Below are 23,992 nucleotides of genomic sequence, written 5' to 3'. Positions count from 1 at the left end.
GGTTAGACGGATGAGGAGAGGAGAGGGAAGAGTGAGGTTGGGGGGAACCACACCGTGCGTCCTGCCAACACCACAACTTCACTAAGATGAAGCACTGAGAAACAGCTCAAGTTAAACTATTCTCACTCAGTGTCTCAAACACTTGGACTTCTCAGATTTAAAAAAGAATAAAATCAATGTGAGAGAAGTTGGCAAATCAACATGAAGGCTCAAATGAGCACAAAATATTCAAACTACTAAGTACTTTAGTAGGAACACCACACTAATACTGGGTTGAGCCTCAATTTGCTCTCAAAACAGCCTCAGTTCTTCACGCCATTGATTCCACATGATGTTGGAGGCATTGATATTCTGCTCCATGATGACATGATTGCATCAGATCACTTCACCTGAGCTGCACATAGCCTTTCTGTCACCTCGTAGCCTTTCTGTCCGCAGAGCTGCCGCTCACTGGATGTTTTTTTGCACCATAAAAGTAAAAACTCAGTGCGTGAAAATCCCAGGAGACTAAATCAGCCCATCTGGCACCGACAATCATGTCACGGTCAAAGTCACTGAGATCGCATTTTTTCCCTCATTCTCATTCCCTCATGTTTGATGTGAACATTATTTGAAGCTTCTGACCTGGATAATTGCACAAATAAGCAGGTGTAAAGGTGTTTCTAATAAAGTGCTCGGTGAGTGTGTATATTACAACAGCCTGGGAAATGATGATGATATTTAGGAGCCTATTTCCTCAAAACAACGTCGGTGCTAACGCTGAATGTAAACACAGTTCATTTAAACCACATGATTAGTCCTCAAAAATATTCACAACAATGTGGAAGACACTGTTGCCTTTTAGAAATTGTGCTATGAATGGAAATTAAGAAAAAAAAATAAAAAAAAATATGGAGCCACAGATGGCAGATAATATGGTCTGTCTGCTCTGCAGCAAAAGTTCAGTTTTATTTCCATTACACCCGAGTCTCAGTCAAGTCTGCTTCAGCAACAACACGTAAAATACTACTCAAATTGTTTTAAAAAACAAGCTCACTACAGTTTAGAACTGATTTCTTGACATGAGCCATATGGGAAAAATCGGATCGCTCAAACTGCGAGACAGTGACTCAAACTGAATATTAAGCAATCTGGCAGAAATTCTGCTCCATTCCTACATTTAGTCTTGGTCAAATTATGTGGGATTAAAGTCAGGATTAGTCTAGGTTTAATATCCCAGCATCAGCATTTCTCTTTCATCAAGGAAAAAGGACAGACTACATTTTCTTCATCTGTATGAGAATCTGTGTGTGTATGTGTGTAACTGTGTGTTGCACTGGTGGGGTTTTTCTGCTTACCCTCCGTAGCAGGAAACAGGGTTTTTCCTTCAGTTTTGGCCTCAGCCAGTTTGCCGGTTCTCAGCAAAACCTCTGCAAAGTTTTCCTGAGGCACGTCTTTGTAGGACAAATACACATCTTGACTCTACGAGAACAAATGGAGAACAGAAAAGATACATAATACATACGCAGAAGGAATTCCCACAGTAGGGAAGAGCAAATGAGAAAATGACAAAGGGAGATGTGATTAAGGTGACTGAGCGTCTTAATTCCCACGAAGTCGGACGGATGACAAATGTAAACAAATGAACTTCAGACCCAAATAAAGCTTTTCAACACAGGGCCGTTTGATAATTCATTTATGGGGTTCTTGTACGCCAAGTGATTTCTCAAGTGTCTGAGAGGTGAACAATGAAGTTTGTGCTCTTTCTGGCCTCAGAGCCTCTGCCTCAACACAGAACGTTTCCTGTCCATCTTCACCACTCTTGCTCTGTCTTGTTGCATTTGTCTCTCTTTCTCTCTCAATCAGCCTCTCCTCCCACCCCACTCCCTTCATTGAAACTGTTAAGGTAAAAACCAATCCCATTGATCAGCCGGCTCATAGACAGATGGACGTGGGGAGCCATTATTGGTAGATGGATGATGGAAGATGGATGAAGGCTGGAGATGGAGCGGAGGAAAGGATTTGGAGGGGCCTATTAAAATGTCATGAGACGAGATGTATCGGCCTTCTCTGTTTCCCCTCGCGTCCACTCTTTTAGCTATCCACATGATTTGTGTCTCTGAGTAAAAAGCCCAGTCATAGCCCAGGGCGACCATTTTCTAGGCATAAAGGTCAAACTACTCCTTTTCTTACTTTTGTTCTGTTCTACTTCCATAGCGCCATTCCATCGACATTCTTTTCTTTTGGTTTTTTATGATCTCCCCCTCCATCTAATACATACAGTACATCTACTCTTAGCGTTTTATATCTTTTACCACATCTCTAATTTTGATCTCTATCATACCATCAGTCTTCAGTTTATCCTTCTTTTCCTGGAAAGCACTGTCCCCAAACTGCTTCTAGCATTAAAATTAGTTACTGAAATCAATATTCATTTGCTCTCAACACTGTTTTTGGAGGAATTTATAAGTCATAGGAGAAAAAAGTCTAATTAAATGCCTTAAAGTCATAAACTTACTCAGGCATTTTTGCAATAATTTAAGAAGGTGGCCTGAGGTAAAAAGGGAGAATTAAGAACAACAGAAATGTAAGAGTAAGAAAAAATAATGAGTCATGAGCCACACTGGTCTTAAACCACTCACCAGGTCTACATAGGGATCCTCAATGAGTTCCTGATAAAAGGGGCTACAGCCTTGACGCTCTAGGTTGGAGTTCTCACACGCCCCTTCCTGACTCGTGGCTCCTTCTCCGTGACCCTGAGGAGCCATCAAAACATCATTAAATTTTCACAACATGCCCACAGCACTGTCATCTCTCTGTGTCCCACACCTCACATCCTCTCCGTTTGTCTCTTTCCTTAGAAACCCGTGACCACGCCGCCGCTTCCACATAAGACTGCCGAGACCAGAGACGCCATCAATCTCCACCCCGGCGACCACTGAGCCAGTCCAGCCGCCGGCAACAGCCAGATATTGAAATATTCAATAGGCAGGCCAATTAATTATGCAAGAGATGGATGAGCTCTTGATTGGTTGTTTTTGGATGAAGACTATAAAGTCTGTGAGCAACAGTGTGTGAGATATGGGGGCAGACATGGTGCATCTATGTCTTTCATGCCCACATACACTGTGCAGCCCAGAGGCCAATGAGGGTAAAAACAAGCATTAAAACAAATACATCTAGAGAAATTGCACTGTTATTGCCGGCTGCTTCATTGTGCCTTTCACAGCACACTGCTGATTATGCATTCATAAACACACATCAATACAAACACCACACAACACAAAAACCACACACATTTAAACCCACAAGTTCATTAGTTCATTCACTAATTAGTTACTTCATTGTCCCTGATGTGGAAAATTGTCCTCAGCTTCACCACTGATCACATAAATTAAAAACAAGACAGACAAAGTGTTCTTACATGCAGCGGCCGGAGGTAGTTGAGTGACTCTTTCCACCAGCGGTGGTCACTAACTGCGCTCAGCACAGCCTTGGTGGTCAGTCCTGTAGTGGTCAGCACTTCCATGGTCTTAGCTGTAGTCCTGTGCAGCAGGTCCCCCGCTGTCCCCACAGGGGAGCCCACAGTGGATGCACAGGCCTAGGGCCAAGCAGGTGACAGTGATGACAGGATGGACAAAAATATGACAGCCAGGTTATTCTAATACATCAGTCTGGTGACCCTACAGTAGAAGCCACCAGGAAGAAGTCTTTACAACTTGAATTTATCCCATCTTAGTACTACAGCAGCCTCTGAACACTTCCTCTTTGCAAATGGAAAGCATCATCAGAGCAGATCTCTGATCTGTATTGTTCCATTACACCAAAGGACAAATTTTGAGCTGAGGACTCTCCAGTATCGGTGTGGTATTAGACATGGTTGTGTTCTGTTTTTTTATTAGGTAGTTAAGAGAAACACTTCAATACGCGCAGGGCTCTGTGTGTTCGTGTACTGCGCAGGGGAATTACAGCATGCACCTTTCAGGCAGCACAAAGCCCTCCCAGCTCTACATGAAAGACATGTGTCACGAGGCGAAGGACTGAAGTTGTGCGAAGTAGAGCGAACGCACCTGCAATTAGGTAGCGACAATTTCATTGGTCACTGTCACACCTTCATTCATACATTCATTTGGTCGGGGGATTCTAACAAGGTCATTTCACAAAAATCCAGGAGAGAGAGCTGAAATCTGAGAGCAGAAGTTTTGTGAGCGCACAGAAGCAGCCTGAGCATGAGGAGAGAGAGTCAAACCAAAGCACAGGAAATTTGTGCAGCAACCGTCTATCTGAGTGCAGACAAACAGTTTTGACCAGGAGCAGAGCCCGAGAAAGGCGAAGGGTTTAAGGTAAAGCATTACAGAATCTGAACATGAAATGAAAAAATAATGCTCTCAAAATGAAGGACAGTGCTCTTGAATAAAGATAGGAAAGAAAGTCCTTAGTCAGTGGGCTGGGGCCAAACCGTTTAGTGCCTTTCATCAATACTTTATTTGGCAGGGGATTGAGGGTCAGGGAATGAAAGGAGCCCAAACACGCATGCACTCAAGATGTTTGTAAAACACACACACACACACACACAGATAAATAAATGCACCTCCAGAGAGCATACACACACACACACATCTACAGGGCTTAAATATACGGGTGAGGAGTAGGAACATCAATACAACAATAAAATGACAACAGACAGCTTCAAATGAGCACCCATCCGCACACAAAGGGGATGCAATGCAAGTCATGAAACATTAACACCCACTCAAGGCATCATAAAGCTGGCGGTGCTGAAGGGGAGGAGAAGGGGAGGCATAAATAAACCAAGGGAGCTGAGCAACCTTAACACTAGATTTACACCTCATCAAATATGGAGCAATAGGAAAACACACGAACGCAACAAAAGGACAGAGACACACCCACGTAGCGATAGTGGAGAAGACAGCTCAGACAAAGGGCAGATGAACGGCAAGCACATCAATGCACAGATAAAAGAAAAACAAAAAAAAACATACAAATTTCCACATGAAGACTAACCTTCACAGAGTCCGTCTCGTCGGCCTCTTGTCCACTGTCTGTAACAACAGGCTCCATTTGATAGTTAACTGCCTGGTACAACACCTGCAGAACAGAAAGAGGCAGGAAGAAGGAAAACGAGAGATGTAATTTGTTATTTTCTTATACCACCTGTTGTTGCAGCCAAACAATCTGACTGGACATTAGCATGTTGGTAGAGTAAGAGAGTCTTGTTTCCAACCGTTTTAGCTTGTGACCCTTTAAAGCAAAGCACTACTCATGATTTCTTGCCACAGGCTGCATGTGAACAGTGAGAAGTTTGACCAAAGACTGATGTCCCTTTCTCAGACTGTCTTAGCTGAATACTTTTCAGAAGCCTGATAAAGGGAAACTCATCACTGTTTTAATTTCGAGAAAAAGTTTCAAAAATCAACATAACATTTTGTGGCACAAATACTGTATTTTTCCTTCCTCTTTACAATCTTGTTCATCATCATGCGACCCCTTGAACCCCTGGTTAACAGTCTACAAGTAAACAGGGTGGTTGTCTTAGAGCAGTGTATCACTTTTAGGATAAAAGACCTGATATTAGCCTCTCAGTAGAATCTCATGTTGATGCATTGATGTCTTTGGTCACCAGTATGAAAGGTTATTATCCAGTTCCTTTAGTTAACGAATGAATTTCTCTACTGGTCGGCTGTTTCATCAATTCTTCATTATACTAGCCATGCAAATTGCTTCTCTCAGCCACTGCCTCTTTGCCTGAGATCCAGTGGTATTTTTGATGCTGAACTGGACACAAAAATAAGTAAAATTGTTTGAGTTAGCAACCAGAACTACACTTTGGTTTAATAGGTTTGGCTTATGTGATAGTAAAGTAAAAATCTTTGTGTTTTGGACCGTATTTTGAAGATGGTTTATTACTTTGCAATATGAATTCTGTGTTTTGACTGTTTACCTTGCAGCTAAAATAATTATCACAGTGATGGCCTTCCACAGTGGAAAAATCCTGTCTCGGGGTATTATAAAGCTCTGTGCAGTGTTCTGGTATCTGATAAACCTTCAAACTTATGGATCTACAGTATTACTCAAACTGGAAATCATTGCTTGTAAGTCTCGCCATCACACAAAGCAAATATATATATATATATATATATATATATATATATATATATAATATATATATATATATAGGAAAATTTACAGAAGAATCAGTACTGGTCTATAAAAATATTCCATATTCATCAAACCCTAATGGAAGGTACAACAGAGACCAACCTGCGTTTGCAGGTCACTGGAAGCTGCGAGGAGGCCGTGGATGTTGTCTGGGGGACAGTGGGTGAGAGAGAAGGCTAAAAGCTCCTGACGGGCCTCCAGATCTCCGTAGCCCTCACACTGACCGAGCAGACTGCACACCTCCCATGCTGGACTGTAACCTGGAGGAAGAACGGGTTGGGGCAAACAAGGACAGGAGGTAAGGAGGACTGAAGTCGGGCAAGAGAGCCAGACAAAGAAAATGATGAATTGGCTTTAAATTAAAGTGTAAATGAGTGCCGGAGGTAACTAATTGCAGTGAAAGAATCCATGAAGATGATACAAAACATGAGGTCAAATTGTCAAATGTAAACACACAAGTTTACTCTCTTCTCACACAAACATATTTTTTTATTCAAGATAGAAATAGTTTTCAGTTCTTCTCAGTGTCCTTCCGTCGCTGCTAAACCACCCTGAATCTAATCAGACAGAGGACAAACAGCTATCAACACATGACGACACACTAAGTAGAGAGAGAGAGAGAACACACTCATAGTGTACGAACTCTAAGAATTTTAAGAAATATATGCAGAGGCTATAATGCTGAGATCTGACAATACAATAAACTGTAACCTTCCAAGCCCTTGGCGTATTTAAGTTTGCAACACGTTTCCCCTTGAAGAAAAATACCAGCCTGACACATTGTAATAACTGTGCTACATTTGTTCCAGCTTCATCACAGGCAAAAACCAACATGCCGCCCCGACTTCATTCTCACAAACAGATTCAATTATTCCCACCGCGTTCTCAGACAGAGAACACCGGTGCTTATCTGATTACACCTTCCTTTCTCCCAGACACCTTTTTTCTCATCTGCACTGTCTCCCGTTACTCAGTGCTGTGGGAAGACTCTGTGAAATTCTATTCACTTAAATTTTTCTGTGGCGTAACATGAAACGGGGTCAGAAAAAAAAATATCATTATCTCACTGACCACTTTAAATCCCTTTAGGGAAAGTCTGAGGAGAAGACAGAGTAGATTGGAATATTATTGTGATATCATACTCCCTATGATTGTTTCTTGTGCATGAACAGACACAAAATCGCTCAACCTAGATTTTGGACTTAAGAGGCTGAAAGCCAGTAATTCTCAAGCGCCAGAAACCATAAGAAGAAACATCAAAGAACACAAACACATCAGCCAAGGTCATGATACTGCAGCTAGTTCACAAAAAGAGCTATCCAAGGGCTGAAAAACAGCAAAACAGGGTGTGTAATGCTTCCAGAAAAATATCACTTTTATGACATTGACTCTGGTGGAGCTTGTCATAAGATGAGGGAGGGTGCGACTGGCTTCCGTAAAAATTCAAATAACTTTGGCAGCTGGGGAGGCATTTCCCTCGTGTAAAGTTATAATTGAGTCAAAGGAGGAAAAATAGCAGACAGGTAGGAGGGAAGGTCACATTAGCTTCTCTACAAGCTTCAGTGCACTTTGTCATACCTCTGTCAACCACCTGGCTGTGTACTGCTTCACAGTTTTCCAGTTTCATCTACCTACCCGCAGCCATGAGATCCTGACAGTGGATGTATGAGGCCTTGAAGTCCGGACACTGGAGAGCTTGCTCTGCCAGCAAGGTCAGCACTCTGCCCTTTCGCGTGGCCTCGTCATCTCCTAGACACGCAGACATAGAGATATTCATTTAAACAGACATTAGTGCTGGAGAGATGCAACCCACAAACATGAAAATGTTCCGCATTTAAACATGTATTTCTATGTGTATGTTTTATGCATATTTTAATCTTGAGAAATCTTTTATCTTGTCAACATGTCAAAGTTAACATAGCAAATCTCATAATCCTGCATATCACGTATAACATCTGGCTTAATAAACCTCTTATTAAATCTCCACCTGACTACACTCGCACACGCGTGCACACACACACACACACAAACACACACAGGCTCAAAGTTGATACATACGGACGTCTACATGTATTAACGGCACCACAGACCAAGCCCGAGTCTACATATTAATCTGTTTTTAGTATAAATGAGGTTATTGCCGTGTCTGATCAGCTCAAAGAGGGAGTATGAAATATTAAAAAATACCATCTCGCTGTCTCACTAAACAGGAATAAATCTCAGTTTGATATCTTAGTGTCGGTGGGATTGGTTGTGGTGTTAACATTCATGTGGCAACTCAGAACCACCTTTGATCTCAGTGTAAGCTCAATAAACAAAAAGGAGAGGACATGGCGATCAAAAGAGGCCTGGCAAAAACAGGACTTCTGAAAAAAACGTGTACACTGAAGATCAAAGAACTGGCGGTTGAGGTGAAGAAATGTGATGGCACTGGATTGGTTTGTGTGTCTGTGTCTGTGTCTGTGTGTGTGTGTGTGTGTGTGTGTGTGTGTGTGTGTGTGTGAGAGGAGTGAGCAATGGATAGGAACGCTATGTTTACAGCTAGGGGGAAAGAGGTGTTGGTCAAATATTTTCAGGGTGACTGGTGAAAGGGTGTCTTCAAAAGCTGTCAAGACCTCAATATAGAGAAGGTTTGTGTGCGTTTTGTGAGTGAGTGTGTGTGTATGTCTGTGTGAGCTTGCCTTGATTCACCCTATGTTCTTTTAGACCAAATGCTTTTATCAAGACATCCTCTGACCTTATTTCAAGCCAATCTAAATCAGATATCTTGGAAGTCCAATTGAAGCCTTTACCTGTCCTTGATGGACCAATCAAAGGGGAGGATAAAGAGGTGAGAAATGTCAGAAAAACAACAAATAGAAAACACTTGAGTTTATAGGCTTAGACTATATGATCTCCTGTGGTTCTTTACTGGATGATCATCGGGATCCTGTCCAAGTCAGCACAATTTAATTCTCATTTGGAATATCATAATTATTGATTAATTCAGACAAAAACAAGTTTTTTTTTGCCTGTTCCCCATAAGACTGAATGATTTACGGAGCATTTCTGTAGACCGAGGCAGGAACTAAACCCTAAGGGTTTTTAACCGGTGAGCTGGTGATACCTGCATTAAATATTCACCACAGAGCCCCGGAGCTATGCGCCCTTCAAAAGCCTCCCCCCTGCATTTATTTATTTAAAAATTTGTTTATTCCTCTTCTCATCTCTCTCTCTCTTTTTTTTTCTGAAACCACACAGTGAGAGCTGCCTGCTGACTGAATGTGAGCAGCACAGAAACAGAAATGCCACAAGGCCAGTTAGCAGGTTTCCTTTAGCTGGTGACAGGCCTCAGAGAGTTAAGAGATGGAGGACAGAAGAGAAGGGAAGGCAACAGAGCAACAGACAGGCACAGAAGAGTCTTAGCTCATATTCCTGAAGAGAAAAAAAGATAAAGCAAACATGGAGACAACCTGACAGAAATGTTCATGTCGTTCTGGAGGACAAAAAGTAATAGGATGGCAACTAAGATGGTCTTTCCCTTAAATTGTCCGTTAGGTAGAGTTTAGAAGGTGGTATTGGCGTTTGAAAAAGTCTTGATATGCAAGATATGGACACATATTTTTGAACTTCATAAATTTCATAAAGGGAATTTAAAATCAGCCAAACGACAGCTAACATTTTGCACTGTTCATATGCCGGTCAATGTGTTTCCATGATTACAACTCGCTGTGATACAGTTCTGCAGTTTGTAATCCCAAGTGGGAGACATGAGATCTCACACAAGGACCTAAATTAAAAGTAGGAAAATTACATTTGGAGTTATCACAAGGAGACTGACGGAAACATTTTTCCCATTTAAGACTTGATAATCACGGTAACTCCTGAAATCTGTTTAATACAACTAGAGCCTATGAGACTCATCAGAGGCTTTCTTGGCAAGGTTTGTGAGGGAGTAGGATGTTGCTTCAAGAGATGAGTTCTCTTTAAGTGTAAGTGGTTCCAAAGTGCATTGAGAATTAATCCAAATATTTTGATTTCACCTTTCACACTACATATGCTACATAGTCAAATACTTGCCAGGTTATGCAAATGACTCAAATTAAAGTCTGTCTTTTGGTTCAATTTCATCATCGTTATCATCATCATCAATCATCAACATTAATCTATCTTCTCAGGTATATAATGAGGGGTGGACCTCAATTTCATTGATGCAGAGATTACATAAACAGAAATAAAAAAAACAACAGAATTACAGAAATCAATTGCTAATAAAAACAAATATATTTCACTTTTGAATCTTCCCATTTGAGCATTCCTCCTTGACAACCACAATTCTGCACGTTTCTATTAAGTGGCTAATAATGTTTCTAATATTCTCTGTAAAACATGAGGTTGACACATTAGATGAGAAAATATATGAAAAGAAGATTTTAATTTTGAAGTAACTAAGCCTATTTTTAAGAAGCCACACAGTGTTGAATGCCCCCTACCAGAATATGCCAGCGTTCAAACATGTTTGAGGATCGATACTTTTATCTGTGAGTTTTAAAAGCATGAAGAAATGATCAGAGCTTCAAAGAGGCCAAACACTGGGTGCCTTCTAGGTACAACAAACCCAAGAACTCCGCATTTTTTAACATGGAAAAGGCACCAGTCTCAAAAATCATAACACCATACCAGGATCAAAGACTGAACGTTGAGGCTAAAATGAGGACAAAACTGACCACAGGATGAAACAGTCACCGACAGAGTGAAAAGTTAACTTAACAAAGCCGGTATCTATGAATCGCCTGCCAATCAGAAACAACATGTATCCACCTATCGCAGTCCTGGTGTGCGACTTAATGGCCTCGCACTGAATCTGACCCTGACTGATAAAACTACATGAAACCTGAGCACAGAAAAAGGGTTTGGAGAGCACACAAAGTAGTGTGTCTGGGGAATGAAATTTGCTCACTCCTTCATGGTGTGTGTGTGTGAGAGAGAGAGAGAGAGAGAGAGAGAGAGAGGAGAGAGAGAGAGAGAGAGAGAGAGAGAGAGAAAGAAAGAGTGCTTTAGTATGGATTTTTGCTTGCAAACTGCAACACCGCTCATGAAGATGAATTTCCCTCTTGTGTGAGAACTGTCAGTGCACTCATTGAAAGTACCCACGCATACCGGGGTACGTCTCTGTGCCTGGTGTGGGCGGTCCTTTCTCACTGAATCTCATGAGCTTTGTCATGAAACTGCCACCGGAGAAGAGAGGAGTCTGGTTCATTGAATGTTAACCTCAAACATATTTTTAACATGACAAAATGAAAAAACAAAAAAAAAAAAAAAGAAGAAAAGGGACAATAACAATGTGATGAGTTCAGTGGTGTCAGAAAATGACTCAATGTGTGTGACTGTGCGTCTTTAGGTACCTGCCACTCGGAGAAGGGTGGCCAGACTCAGCAGAGTGGTGGACTGCTTGTAGGCTGTGGAGCAGTAGGCGATGCACTCCTTTATGAGAGACAGACGGTCTGATCGCAGGCGCACTGGGAGAGGGACAAGGAAGGCAGACGGGGGAGGGGTGTCAGACATGTTTTTGCCAATTACTCTATTCGAGTTACAGATACACAAGATCTACAGTGAAAAGAAGTCAGGAAAATAATAAAAGGCTGTATAGTACAAGGAAGTACAGTCCGGAACCACTTATACAGCAAATACATTATTGCATGGTAAACATAAGTGGAAATTTGATTTGCCCGATCATATCAATTAATTGTAAACAAGTTTTGATGCATCAATTAATACTGTAAATCTTTTTTTTTTTAGCGAAAACGTCTTTGGTTACGTCTTCACTGTGAGGATTTTAATGCTTTTCATCGTTTCAAACAAGTTTCAAACATTTTCATAATTTGAGTTTTACATCATTGTAAACTCGCCCAAAACAAGATATATCACATTAAACTCTGATAAGAATATGATGAGTAGATTAAATCCCTAAAATATTTTCTAGTTGCAGTACTTGAAAAATTAAAACAATGTATCAAAATTGAATTATGTAAAACAACAGCAGATAAATACAGATACATATCATTTGTATGTATTATAAGGCAGTACTTGGCTAATCTGACTGCAAACGCAATGATCAGATTCCACACGGCAAATATAAGATCAATGCTGTTGAACTGTATTACATTATACTGAGAGATGTTTCTAATATTTTGTCCATCCCTTACATGACCATAAATTAAACCAAAACCACTGTTCAACAGTTTAGATAAAAACTGACCATTGTAGCCTTCGGGAAGGTTGGATTTATTGTAAGACTGTTACTGCATTAGTTAAGTTAATAAACTGGCTTCTGAGTGTATTTTAATGCAGGACACGGTTCTTGGATATTTTACCTCCAGTGCTCATTCCTTGACTCCACTCTGATTAACTCTAATGTACGCATTTAATTTGGCAAACACCTAGGAACATATTAGTTCTTGCCAATTCACAGGATGGCACTGATTTTTTGACAGGTTTCAAACTTTCATAATTTGAGTTCAAGGAATAGAAACTTCTAAAAATCCATTTCCATATTTTTCTAAGCTTGCACTGAAACCTGAGAAATAGCATGTTTAGTGTCTCCGCAGGCCTCTGTGCTTTCTCAGCACCCCGCTGAGGATCTTTATGGCTTGGCATCACTTTGGGCGAGGCCTAGAGGGAATTCTGGGGAGGGTGGTGTCTAAGAAGCAGCGCCTTAGGCTCTGTAGGAGGGCTGCAGAAGACAGCATAAGATGGATTACCTATGCTCAAATCCTTTCACTTCATACTTGCGTTCATCTGAGTGTGTGCAAACCAAGTGTGCAGGATGGTGCTTTTACTTAGAAAAATAAAAATAATGCGCATATGTGTGCATGTGGCCTTGGTTCAGTACAAATAAGTAGTAGAAATGCACCACAGGCCACACAGAGCCATGGAGGAAGCACTAGAAATAGGCCATACAGAATAATCACTGATAAAAAACCCATACAACACAAAAAAAGTAATAATAACATCATAATAGAAGTTTTTTTTCTTTTACAACAAATCCCTTTCTTTCTATGCTTCTTGTCTAAGCTGCTTTTTTCCTTCATTCCTTCCTTCTTTGACTTTCTTCCTAAACTCTCTCCTGTCCTCACTTTGTCTTGCAGGTAAGAATAAGTGGGCGGTGAAAAAATAATGCAAGTGGACAGCAGGGACTGAGAAGATAAATGAGAGTAAGGGGGGAAAGAAGGAGTGGAAAAAAAGTGATGAGATAAGTGATGCAAAGAGAGCGAAAGGACAAAAAGAAGGCGGAGAGAGAGGTGGCAGTGGATGGCTCTTTCTGTCACAGTGGTTTTATGCTGGCTGCTCACTTTGATGAAGGGGGGAGGGGGGTGTGAGGGGTGTGGAGGCCTTCAGGGCAAACAACACATCAGTTCAGAGGTAAGGCGATGAGGGGCCAAGCCAGTTTATTTTGGCTCCACAGTTTCCTTTAACAAAGAGCCATGCCAGTAGGGTACGGATGTGAGGCCAGGGGAGAGAGAAAGAAAGAGCGCGGCGGTGAATGCTGATTGGTCAGGTTTACAGATGGAGCAGAAATATAAAAAAAAAAAGGACGGGTGTGTGTGTATGCAGGAGAGAGCACACATGCAGAGACCAAACACTTCAATCCTAATTAGGCCATCAGGCAGATGTTGTTTGCTCAACAGTTGATCCATAAATAACCATATATTTAGATATAGTGGCAAGAGGAAGTGACATATGGAGGGTTGGAGGAACTGAGAGCAGGGAGGGAGACAGGTTGGATCGGGCACGGGTGAGGGAGGTGTGGGACAGCATCTTTATATTCTCTACACGTCTTGAATTTAAATAAAAAATACTTAAATCAACAACTCCTACAAAATCACAGATGACAAATTCAGGAATATAAACACACTTGTGTTTTATTCATGAAATTCTCTTATAATGATTTTTCTTATTATTATTCTTCCGAGACACACATAAACATTTCTCACTACCTTGCAGCGGGAGGATGCTGACACTGAAGTCTTCCAGCTGGCTGAGAGCGCTGATGAGGTCCAGCTCCTCCTGGATGGTCGAAGGACAGTCGGTGATCAGCTGGAGACACGCCCTGGCGAAGACAACAACCAGTTAAAACAAAATGTTATGACTATAACTTCTACTCCCTGAAGGAGAGAACAAGGTACAACACGTAAAGTGTGGGATGTCGGGCCATGCGGGGGCATGACATCCCAAACTTTCTGTGTCGTACCGAGGGAACAGGGAACAGATGACTACCAATCAGCTGCGTTCATCTGGCCCAGAGGTAACCAGAGCCAGATCAGATGACCTTGTGAAATCCAGATAAGGAAGTATAAAGCAAAAGTCTGACATTTTGAGATATATGTTTACAGCTCGCTCCCAGTTAGCTTAGGTTAGCACAAAGTCCGGAAACAGGGGAAACAGCTGGCTCTGGGCTCTGTCTGAAGGTAACAAAATCCACTTACCAGCACCTCTAAAGCTCACTAATTAATATTTCATACCTACTATAAATGTTTAATATGTACAAAACCTATAGTGTAAAGTATTTATACTAAGATAAGATAAATGGGTGCTGGTTATAACTTCATATTAAATGGAAAGATATGAGAGCGGTATTGATCTTGTCTTCAAACTGTCAGCCAGAAAGTGAACAAACGTATTTCCCAAAAAGTCAAACTATTGCCTTAATTATCAGGAAGGAGAAGTGAAGTTAGAAGACATTAAAATCATGTACTTTGTTCTACATCAGAGGAATTCAGTTAAAACATGAGCGGTGGCACTTAAAACAGGTCACTTGCATTTAATCTGACAGTATTGCAGAAATTGGTTGCAAAGCAGGAGCGACTGAACTGACTGCATGACAAACTGAGTAGGAAGGACGAAAAGAGTTTTGTGAAGTTTCAACATCATGATCAGAAACGTGGTGCCACTACTCAAACGGATTTATTTACAAAGTCTAGACTAATTTGACAGATCCCCAACAGGGGAGTTTTCTCTTGCAACACAATCCACACTCATTACCCTTAATAGGATTATGTAGCACACCACTTAGCAAGTGTAACAGTACACTGAATGTGTGGCTCTTTAAAATGCAAGCATACACTCATTTTCTGGGTTTTTTTTTTTTTTTATCGCACTATTATACAGCAAAGCAAAATACAGCAAAGACAGAGAGAAGAGGGGGGAAAAAAACAAAAAGATTCATTTTTAAATCACATAAATCCCACATAAAACAGCAGCTCAAAGAGGAACTCTAACGTCAGCATCAGTGGAGTGGAGACGAGTAAACTCGTCCTTGGGATGTGTATTCAAGGAAGAAACACAAACTGACCCACAGTTTCCTCTAACCCTCATATAAGTGAACAAAGGCAGCTAACTAAGAAGAAGTGTCCTTATCAGAATAATTTGAGTAAAGCGAACCGTACATCGTATAAACAGCGTGACTCCATATAGTTAACTACAGTACACACACTCGGCAAAACACTCAGCACACAGCTTCCCACTCTTTGAGCTTGGCTGGTGTTCTTGCCAGGAACAAGAGGTTCGTCCTGGCAAATGAGAGGAGAGGAAAGGGCTGTGGATGGGCGAATGAGAGACAGAAAGAGGGCATGTTGATTATGTACTTGTGCTGTGAAGCGTCTGCAGGCATGTGTGTGTGTGTGTGTGTGTGTGTATGTGTGTGTGTGTGTGTGTGTGTGTGCGGGGAGACAGCTTTAGAAAAGACAAAAGTGAAATATTCTATTTCAGTTTCAAGAGTCAAAAAGTGCTTAGCAGCAGTATGTATTCTGTAATTAGCAGATAACTACTCTCTGTTAAACACACACAAGAACACAAGTTAACATTTGTAAAGCAGTTATCAGTGGAACACCAAACCAAGCTGTAAACCAGCACACCAAGCAGCAGCGTACTGACGCAGTCACCTTCTGGTTTACTTTTTTCTTTTGCTTTCTTCATCTCTGTTTCACATTCGCTCCATCTACGTCCTACTCAGTTTCTTGCAAGATGAGCTTTTAACAAATATCAGAGAAAACCAGCAACAAAACAAAGCATCGCTTTTGGACTCATTTCTGACTTTTTTCCATTTTTTCTGCTTAATGCTAGTTGAAATCTCAGCTGCAATTTTCAAAAAGCTATACACCCAAGACATCTAGACAACTTTTCATCTGTCTAGCAAGAAAGTTATTGAAAGTGGCCTGAAATTTAAAGCACACAGATAAAGAGGCAGAAACCTGGGTTGAAAAGCAAGAACACATTCAATCAAATTCGGTCTCACTGCATCGATAAATACAAAGTGAATGATGTAAGTATTTAGCTTGTCCCGTTCTGATAATGACATGCATGTATGACAAACTCCTTGGGACCGACTCAAAGCCAAAGCACTGTAACTTAAGACAATAAATCTTACCCCCTTGTCAGCAGTGTAAGTGACCTAATTTGGTTGGAACAGCAGAAGGAACAACATTACAACTGAGCCTATTTATATTACTGGAATGGGCTCAATTATATTTTAAGAATCTAACAATTTTCAAAGCATTGAACCTTTTGGCCACTTGGGGCAGCACAAGCAGCTGTAGACAAAACACTGAGACATTATCACCTAATAATGTCAATATGGAAAACATGTTGGCAAACAGTTGCACATCCAGCAGAGACAGTGCAACATTTCATTTATTTGTTGTGGCTTGTAAGTCAAATTAGCTCTGTTTTGGTCTCCATCAACTCCTGAGGGAAATATCTGTTTCTTTAGCTACTACATGCTCCACTATATTCACCAGCTTGTCACTAACTTTGTCTGTCAGCCATCTGGCACCTCACAGGTAGCGTACAGAGGATTTATCTTTTTTTTACTGGAAATGACTGTGATGAGAGTGGTGAGAGTGAACCAAAACACTGTTGGCTGTTGGCTGTAAAAACCAAAATAAAGAGCTGAAACCAAAAAGTAGAACCAAAGAGAACTGTAGTGGGGGATAATAATTCTCTGTGGGTTTGTCACTACATGCAGTCCTGTTCATATTACACATAGTCATTTGATTATGTGATGATTTACTGTAATTAGAAAAATATTAGTTAATGCCGATTTAAACTCATATTTACAAATTCAAAACTTTTTCTTTCCAGATTTTTAAGGACCTGTCACTAACCTGCTCTATGTTTGTCTCTTTCTTTTGTGTATATGAGCATCTCTGTGTGTGTGTGTGTGTGTGTGTGTGTGTGTGTGTGTGTGTGTGTTGCCACTCTTTACTGAGCTCTGAGTTCACTGAGATCACTTTAGTAGTTGGAGGGGATACCCATGTTATTTTAAGAGTCTCTCTTTGTCCTTGAGTAAACTCTTGCTTAGTGCCGCTCACCGCATCCATTCAGGACACATGCAGGTGCAGTTTGTGTGTCTGTCCGAGCTCGTGTGTGTGTTTTTGGTATTTAGTACAAAGGATAAAATGTGTGTCTGTGGAGCAGTTATTTTAATCTTAAGGACAGAAGCTGTCAGTCTGTACGGACTATTAATTTCAGAGCAATGAGCACACGTTCAGAGACTACTTTCTGTCTCATATCTCAAATTCATGTGCGACACACACACACACACACACACACCTGCACACACACACACACACACACAACACACACACACACACACACACACACACACACACACAGGGAGTGGTACAATGGATGATGTTGTCCAAAAGCGTGGAGGGGGGCCTATGTATTAGTTGCTATAAATGAATGACGACCCAATTATTGTCCCACTTCCCCACTAGGAACAGACGGTAAGGTTAGACACCCACTGGCCCCCCTCTGAGACTTGAAACCAGCAACAGACACACATACAAATACGCGGTATAAACTTTATGTGACATAATGTGGGAGGTTAAATAAAAGCAGCCACCATTACTTTTTTCATGGATAGCCATGCGAACATGAAAACATATATCCACCCACACAGAAATAAATGGTCACAACAAGCAAGATCAACATCCCAGACAGCATACAAACACTTCTGCGTGGCAGTGTTTGTATTCACAGTGTTTGAAATTCACATCCAACCCATTAATTTTCCTCAATACAGAATTTCTAACATTTATCCTAACTCTAATCTCTACCAAACCAAATTGGAAGTAATGTCAGGCTTTAAACTTCAACTAACTGACCACTGAAAAAAATTCAAATCAGTTTTCAAAAGCATGGAAATACTTCTTCTTACATAATTCATTCCTCACCTGGCCAGGCCCATGCAGGAGTCTGTTAGTGTAGTGGAGGAGTTGAAGTACTCTCTGGCAGCAGCCAACACTAATTCCACACTGTTGTCATAGGCCACCTTCAGAGCGTAACCTTTACCCCTGAATGACAAGCTGACAGGAACATCCTGGCTGACCTGGAAACATTAATTCACAATCAACACATCAATGAGACTGTGGTATTAGCATACATTATGGGTGGTTTAATATTTGGAGACCCCTATGGGGAGTGTGAGTGTAACTCTGGAGTTGGGTTGCGAGTCACATTCAGTATACCTTGGAGCAGTGCATGAGCTGCCCTGCCAGGCGTACGTTCTCCACACGACTGGAGCAAAGCAGGGACTCAACAAAGACCTGGTGCAATCAGGGAGTAGAGGACAGGAGGACAGGAAGAGATGGTGTTTAAGTAATCAAAAGTTTTAACATTGTTTGATAAGGTGCATTGGAGATAGTCGATAATTTTCATATAGTTTCGTGTCTAAATTAGGGACACATTCGTCTTTTAAGGGCCAAATGTGCACATAGGCATTACAGGTACACTTTTTAACTCAACATATTTTGATAAAAATTACATGTACAACGTGGAATTTGCGGTTCCGCTGGGATGCAATACCTGGTGACATGTCTCCGATTTCAGACAGGTGTAAACGTTCTGCTGCATGTCAAGCAGATCCTGCAGTAGTCCTCTCCACACTGTCTCACTTACTGGGGGGTTTCTAGACACACACAAACGTGTAAATATACCGTATGTTAATGAGATCTTGAAAGACATTTTGTGTGTATGTAAGTGAATGTGTGCATTCCGTACTTGCGGCCAGTGTGACGGCACAGTTTGACCATTAGTTGGTGGGCTTCCTCTTCACTGTTCTGGCTGTTCTTCACATATGAGATGGGTTTCTGTAGTCCATGTTTCTCCAGTACCTCCACCACGCTTAAAAGTGTAAGCACATACAGACGCATACATTTTTGAATCACATTAATCAACATGTTCTTTCAGCAAACGGAGCAGACGTGACGGTTGGCAACAGAAGGTATCATGAAATGCCAAAGGAAAAGAAATGTGGGGAAAAGGAAACCTGCAAAATCCATGGGAGAGTAAGAAGGAGAAAGACAGAGGATGTGTTCACTCTAAGCTGTTCATTATTTTGGCAGCAGGAAGTCATTTGCAAGCCACAGTGCAGATGGAGAAAGTGTAGAGTAAGACTGAAGAGCAACATGGTAAAATGTACGCCAACAAGACAGCACCTCTTTTTTAAGCGTATCTGTGTGCGTCTAAGAGCATGCGAACAATGGCAGTCTTGACTGAGGGAGACAGAGTGTGCGCGTGTGCATGCATGTGCTGGTGTGGGATTAGCATGTCACCCACAATCTCAACAGGGTCGTGCTGCTACAGATGTTCGCTCCCTGCCACAACTCATTACCATAGTAAACAGGTGCCTGTGTGCGTTATGTGTATGTGTGGCTGTATGTGTGTGAGTGTGAGCAATAGACAGAGACAGACAACAAGCCCTGATATTTACAACCGTGTGTGTATTTGCTTGAGTGTGAATGCGTGTGTGGGAGTGTCTGCATGTTCCCTGTGCACATATTAATGTGCCAGAAAGTGGTAGTGGCAGCAGCTGAAAACAGCTTTTATTCTGGAGGCGCTCGGAGAGCAGACACTTCACATTTACTGCCTGATTCATCTGGATACGAGTGTGTGTGTGTGTGTGTGTGTGTGTGTGTGTGTGTGTGTGAGTCACAATGTTTCATATACATGAACACACTTTCCAGGCTCCCGGGGGTGTGTTTGTGCATGCTTATGTGTGCCTGCGTGTAAATATGTGTGGATATTTGTCTGTAAAGGCCAACACTAAGCTCTAACACAGGCTCTCCTATTGCTGCTTCCTCCTCATCATCATCATCTACATTCCCATTCCCTTCAGGCTCCCGCCCTCCCCCTCCCCTTGGCTTCATCCTTATTCCCTCTTCCTCATCACTTCTCTGTGTTCAGAAGTTCACCCTGAGGAGAAGGGTGGAGGAGAGAGAATGAGACAGAAGGAGCAAGGGAGAAAGAGAGAGAGAGAGAGAGAGAGACACGTAGGTGATTTTGACCTGTAACAGAAAAATTGCCAGAGGCTGTTTGAATACCATGGGATAGACGGTAGTCCTTTGATATTGAGCATGTGTGTGTGTGTGTGTGTGTGTGTGTGTGTGTGTGTGTGTGTGTGTGTGTGTGTGGATTGACTGTGCAACCATGTCTCTTCTCCTTCTGTGTGTGTGTGTTTCTATCAGGGCCCATAATGGGGGAGGGAAGGTAACGAAGTGAACATTTCCAAAGCAATGCAGAGTTAATCACCGAACTGAAGGGCTGCTCTCTTCAGCACTTTAAATGCCCTGAAAATGGGTACAACAGAAATGTATGGATAAAGAGCCAGAGTGAATCCTTGTTCAGTTCAACCAACAGTCCAGAACCCAAAGACATTCAATTAAAACCATGAGACTGTGAGAGAAAAAGGGAGAAGCAGCAAATCCTCATATCTGAGAGCCTGAAACTAGCTTCTGTTTGGAAATTCAACTGTAATCTGTTCATCCGGCTGCACTGGGTTGACAGGAGAAGACAGACGACAAAGGGGGAAGAACGGCTGAAAGATGGTGTGAGTGTGCTGATGTACCTGAGATGCTTCTCAAGTTTGTCCACCTGATCATGGAGTGAAGCGGTGATGTCCGTCTCTGGCCTGTAGGACGACATACACACAACAAAAGCATCAGTTTCTTTGTGTTCATGTCATAAAAAAGAAAATTTGGGGTAAACAAACATTAAGAGCATTAAGTATAATTCTCATATGCATAAGTGTGTGTACAGTGAGCAAGTGCATTCCTGTATGTGTATTTATTGATTGTACAATACACAGTGTACTTATATGCATGGGTGTGTGTGTGTGTGTGTGTGTGTGTGTGTGTGTGTGTTGTGTGTGTGTGTGTGTGTGTGGCGTACCACTGTGAGGTTGTACTGGTTCAGCACTAAAAATAAAACCCCATGATGCTTTGCCTTGAGGCAAAGGATTCTGGGTCAGACTGGCCTGTCCCCCACTAGAGTATTGACCCCGATGAAACAACCTTCTTTATGTGCGTATCAGTGTGTGTGAGTGTGCGCCAGTGAGTGTGTTTGTCTGTTTTTGTGAACGCAAAACCTTTTTTTTTTCTTTAAAAAAGAAAACACACACACACACTTTTGACCTCTCAACCGATTTCTCTGCATCATTCTCTTCTTCTTCTCTGACTGTCTCTGCTGCTCCACCTCCTGCTCTTCCTCTCTTTTATACCCTTTTCTCCCCCTTTTTCTCTCTCTCCCTCCCTCACCCTCTAATCCCCTGCCCATTTCTGCATTTCCACACTCTCCCAGGGTGAACGCATGTTACATTCTTCTGAGTAGATTTAGACCTAATTAAGCTGTCTCACAAAAAAAAGAAATTCGCGAAATTGGGTTGAAACTACTCCGTTGTCGTTTCTCTCCTCGCTGGCAAATCTGTGATATTCTAGGCTGCGGTGGCAATTTTGGAGCTTAGTAAGTCAGAGAAATCACTCCTGGGAGAAATGTGAAGTTGAAGGCATTGCATATACTGTACAGCCTTGCAGCATTGCTAATCCAACCACTGCAGAAAGGAAGCCTGCCTGGAAAAGTGAAATGCTTAGTATGAAATGCAGTATGGTACTGATTTAGAAAGAAACATGTATAAGGAACAGTCATGTATTTTTAATAACCTGTTTTGAGTTGGTAATAAGCTTCTAAACTTCAATATTCACTGACAATTAAGAGAACACATCTTAATAGCACTGAATATGTCAGTCTTTGTGCTGGTTTTGGTTCAGACTAGAGAAATATAACAGGATCTATTTGATACTGACACATCTGAGTCAGAACAATGAAAAGGTTTTACTGCGTATCCACCTCTGCTATTATGTCTACTTTCTCTTCCACATTTTTCACCTAGGAGCTCTTTATCTTTTCCGAACACTGAAATGATATGAAGCAGAACAGGATTGATATTGTACTTGTGCTCTCACTCAGATCTCTGAAGCCCTGCACCTAACAAGAGGCTCTTCCAGCGCCACCAAAGTCACTGTCTACAGTTTTAGTAGGAATCGGTTTTTTTTTGGTAGATAGTGGTTCTGATATAAACTGTTGACAACAAGCTCCGTAGATTATTCAGAGTTACGGGGATTTTTTTTTTCTTTTCATAAAGACATGATGCTGCTGAACTTGGTTAATACAACTTTTCAATTCTGTGAGTGCCACAGACAAATTTCATTCACCTACATTGTATTGGGGTGACAGCAAAATTCTTTTAAAACAAACATCCTAAACTAGAACAAATGAAACACAGAACTATCTGCATAGCTAGGTACAAAAAAAAAACAACAGCTGGCATCAATTACAGCTTATGCCTAGAGCTAGCTAACTATCTTTGATAGTAACAGTAGTATAAAACATATTAATATTGCACATTTGTAGCAACCCTAAATACCTTCTCAAACGTTACAGATAGAAAGATTGGTAATGTTAAAATAATTACAGTTGTGTGAGGTGAGTAATAACATTAACATCACTTAGCTAGCTACTCATCAGCAATTACACCATCAAACAGCTTGGAAAAGGTAATATGAGAGAAAACTAAATAACTATCTGTTAATTTAGATAAAAGTAAAAAGATGAGCATAGGAGTGAAATAAATCTTTAAACATACAAGTCTACATTATACAAGAGCAACAAACTACTTTATAGCTCATTAGCTCCGAACCAGCATAGCAAGACTTAAAAAAAAAATGGCACTTTTATTTACTTGCATAGGACTTGTTCAGTTTAACACAATACACTTTAGCTCAGAGTGGCCCTGTTCCCAAGCAGCACCATAAAACCTTGTTTCAGTGTAGTTATCCCCTGCTGTGACTATGTCGCGGAAATACATATTATCACAGCACGGCGCACCACAGTGCAGGTAAAGCGAGATATGTGAGCCAGTTGAAAAGGTCAAAAGATGATTTGCTAAAAAGTTTGTTTGTTTCATTGCAACCACAAAAAAAAAAAAAAAAAAAAAACAAGCACTCCTTCAAGCAGTTATTCAGTTTTCCAATTAAGGAGCACACAGGATGAATAATCCATCTCAGAATGTGTCATTTTAACTCATTTAAGCTACACTGACACCCTACAGGTCCATTTCATCAACAATTTCGTCTTTTGTGCTATTGCTTTTTTCCTCTTAGTGGTTTATTATAACTCATTCTGTCTCAAATGCACTGCATACCCACACAGCCTCATGGGAGACTTTAAGAACAGGACCTCTTGCCATATGAAATAAAATGTGTTACAGAGGAGGTGGACGAGAGAGGGGCAGCAGCAGCAATAGTAGGAAGCAGAAAATACTATAGACTGCAGCCGGGTTAACTGATGGCTCCTTGGAGTCAGAGTTAAGCATGAAAGAGAAAGAGAGGAAAAAAGGAAAAGAAAGGTGCAAAGGGAGAGAGGCAGAAACAGAGGTGATAGTTACATTTATTGACAGGTCCTATAGGAGAGAGGTGGAAAAGGAAAGGCGGAAGGAAAGGAAAGAGTGGGGAGGGGG

At 41.3% G+C, this 23,992-nt stretch overlaps 1 protein-coding gene across 1 annotated transcript in view; it reads right to left on the bottom strand.

Annotated features, from left to right (window-relative positions):
- nbas (NBAS subunit of NRZ tethering complex) overlaps positions 1–23,992 on the bottom strand; it is a 144,144-nt gene that overhangs the window by 74,136 nt on the left and 46,016 nt on the right. Inside the window, exons 27-39 of the mRNA XM_056405187.1 lie at positions 21,047–21,109; positions 19,201–19,323; positions 19,006–19,108; positions 18,669–18,746; positions 18,375–18,529; positions 14,136–14,248; positions 11,544–11,657; positions 7,795–7,908; positions 6,262–6,419; positions 5,005–5,088; positions 3,404–3,580; positions 2,622–2,735; positions 1,338–1,461 (exon numbers count right to left, since the gene is read on the bottom strand). Of these exons, the coding sequence (XP_056261162.1) occupies positions 1,338–1,461; positions 2,622–2,735; positions 3,404–3,580; positions 5,005–5,088; positions 6,262–6,419; positions 7,795–7,908; positions 11,544–11,657; positions 14,136–14,248; positions 18,375–18,529; positions 18,669–18,746; positions 19,006–19,108; positions 19,201–19,323; positions 21,047–21,109 (1,520 nt within the window). The remainder of the gene's footprint in view (positions 1–1,337; positions 1,462–2,621; positions 2,736–3,403; positions 3,581–5,004; positions 5,089–6,261; positions 6,420–7,794; positions 7,909–11,543; positions 11,658–14,135; positions 14,249–18,374; positions 18,530–18,668; positions 18,747–19,005; positions 19,109–19,200; positions 19,324–21,046; positions 21,110–23,992) is intronic.

This window comes from Seriola aureovittata, chromosome 19 (assembly GCF_021018895.1).
Source record: "Seriola aureovittata isolate HTS-2021-v1 ecotype China chromosome 19, ASM2101889v1, whole genome shotgun sequence".
NCBI classification, from domain to species: domain Eukaryota; kingdom Metazoa; phylum Chordata; class Actinopteri; order Carangiformes; family Carangidae; genus Seriola; species Seriola aureovittata.
This window is presented reverse-complemented; position numbering and strand designations above follow the sequence as displayed.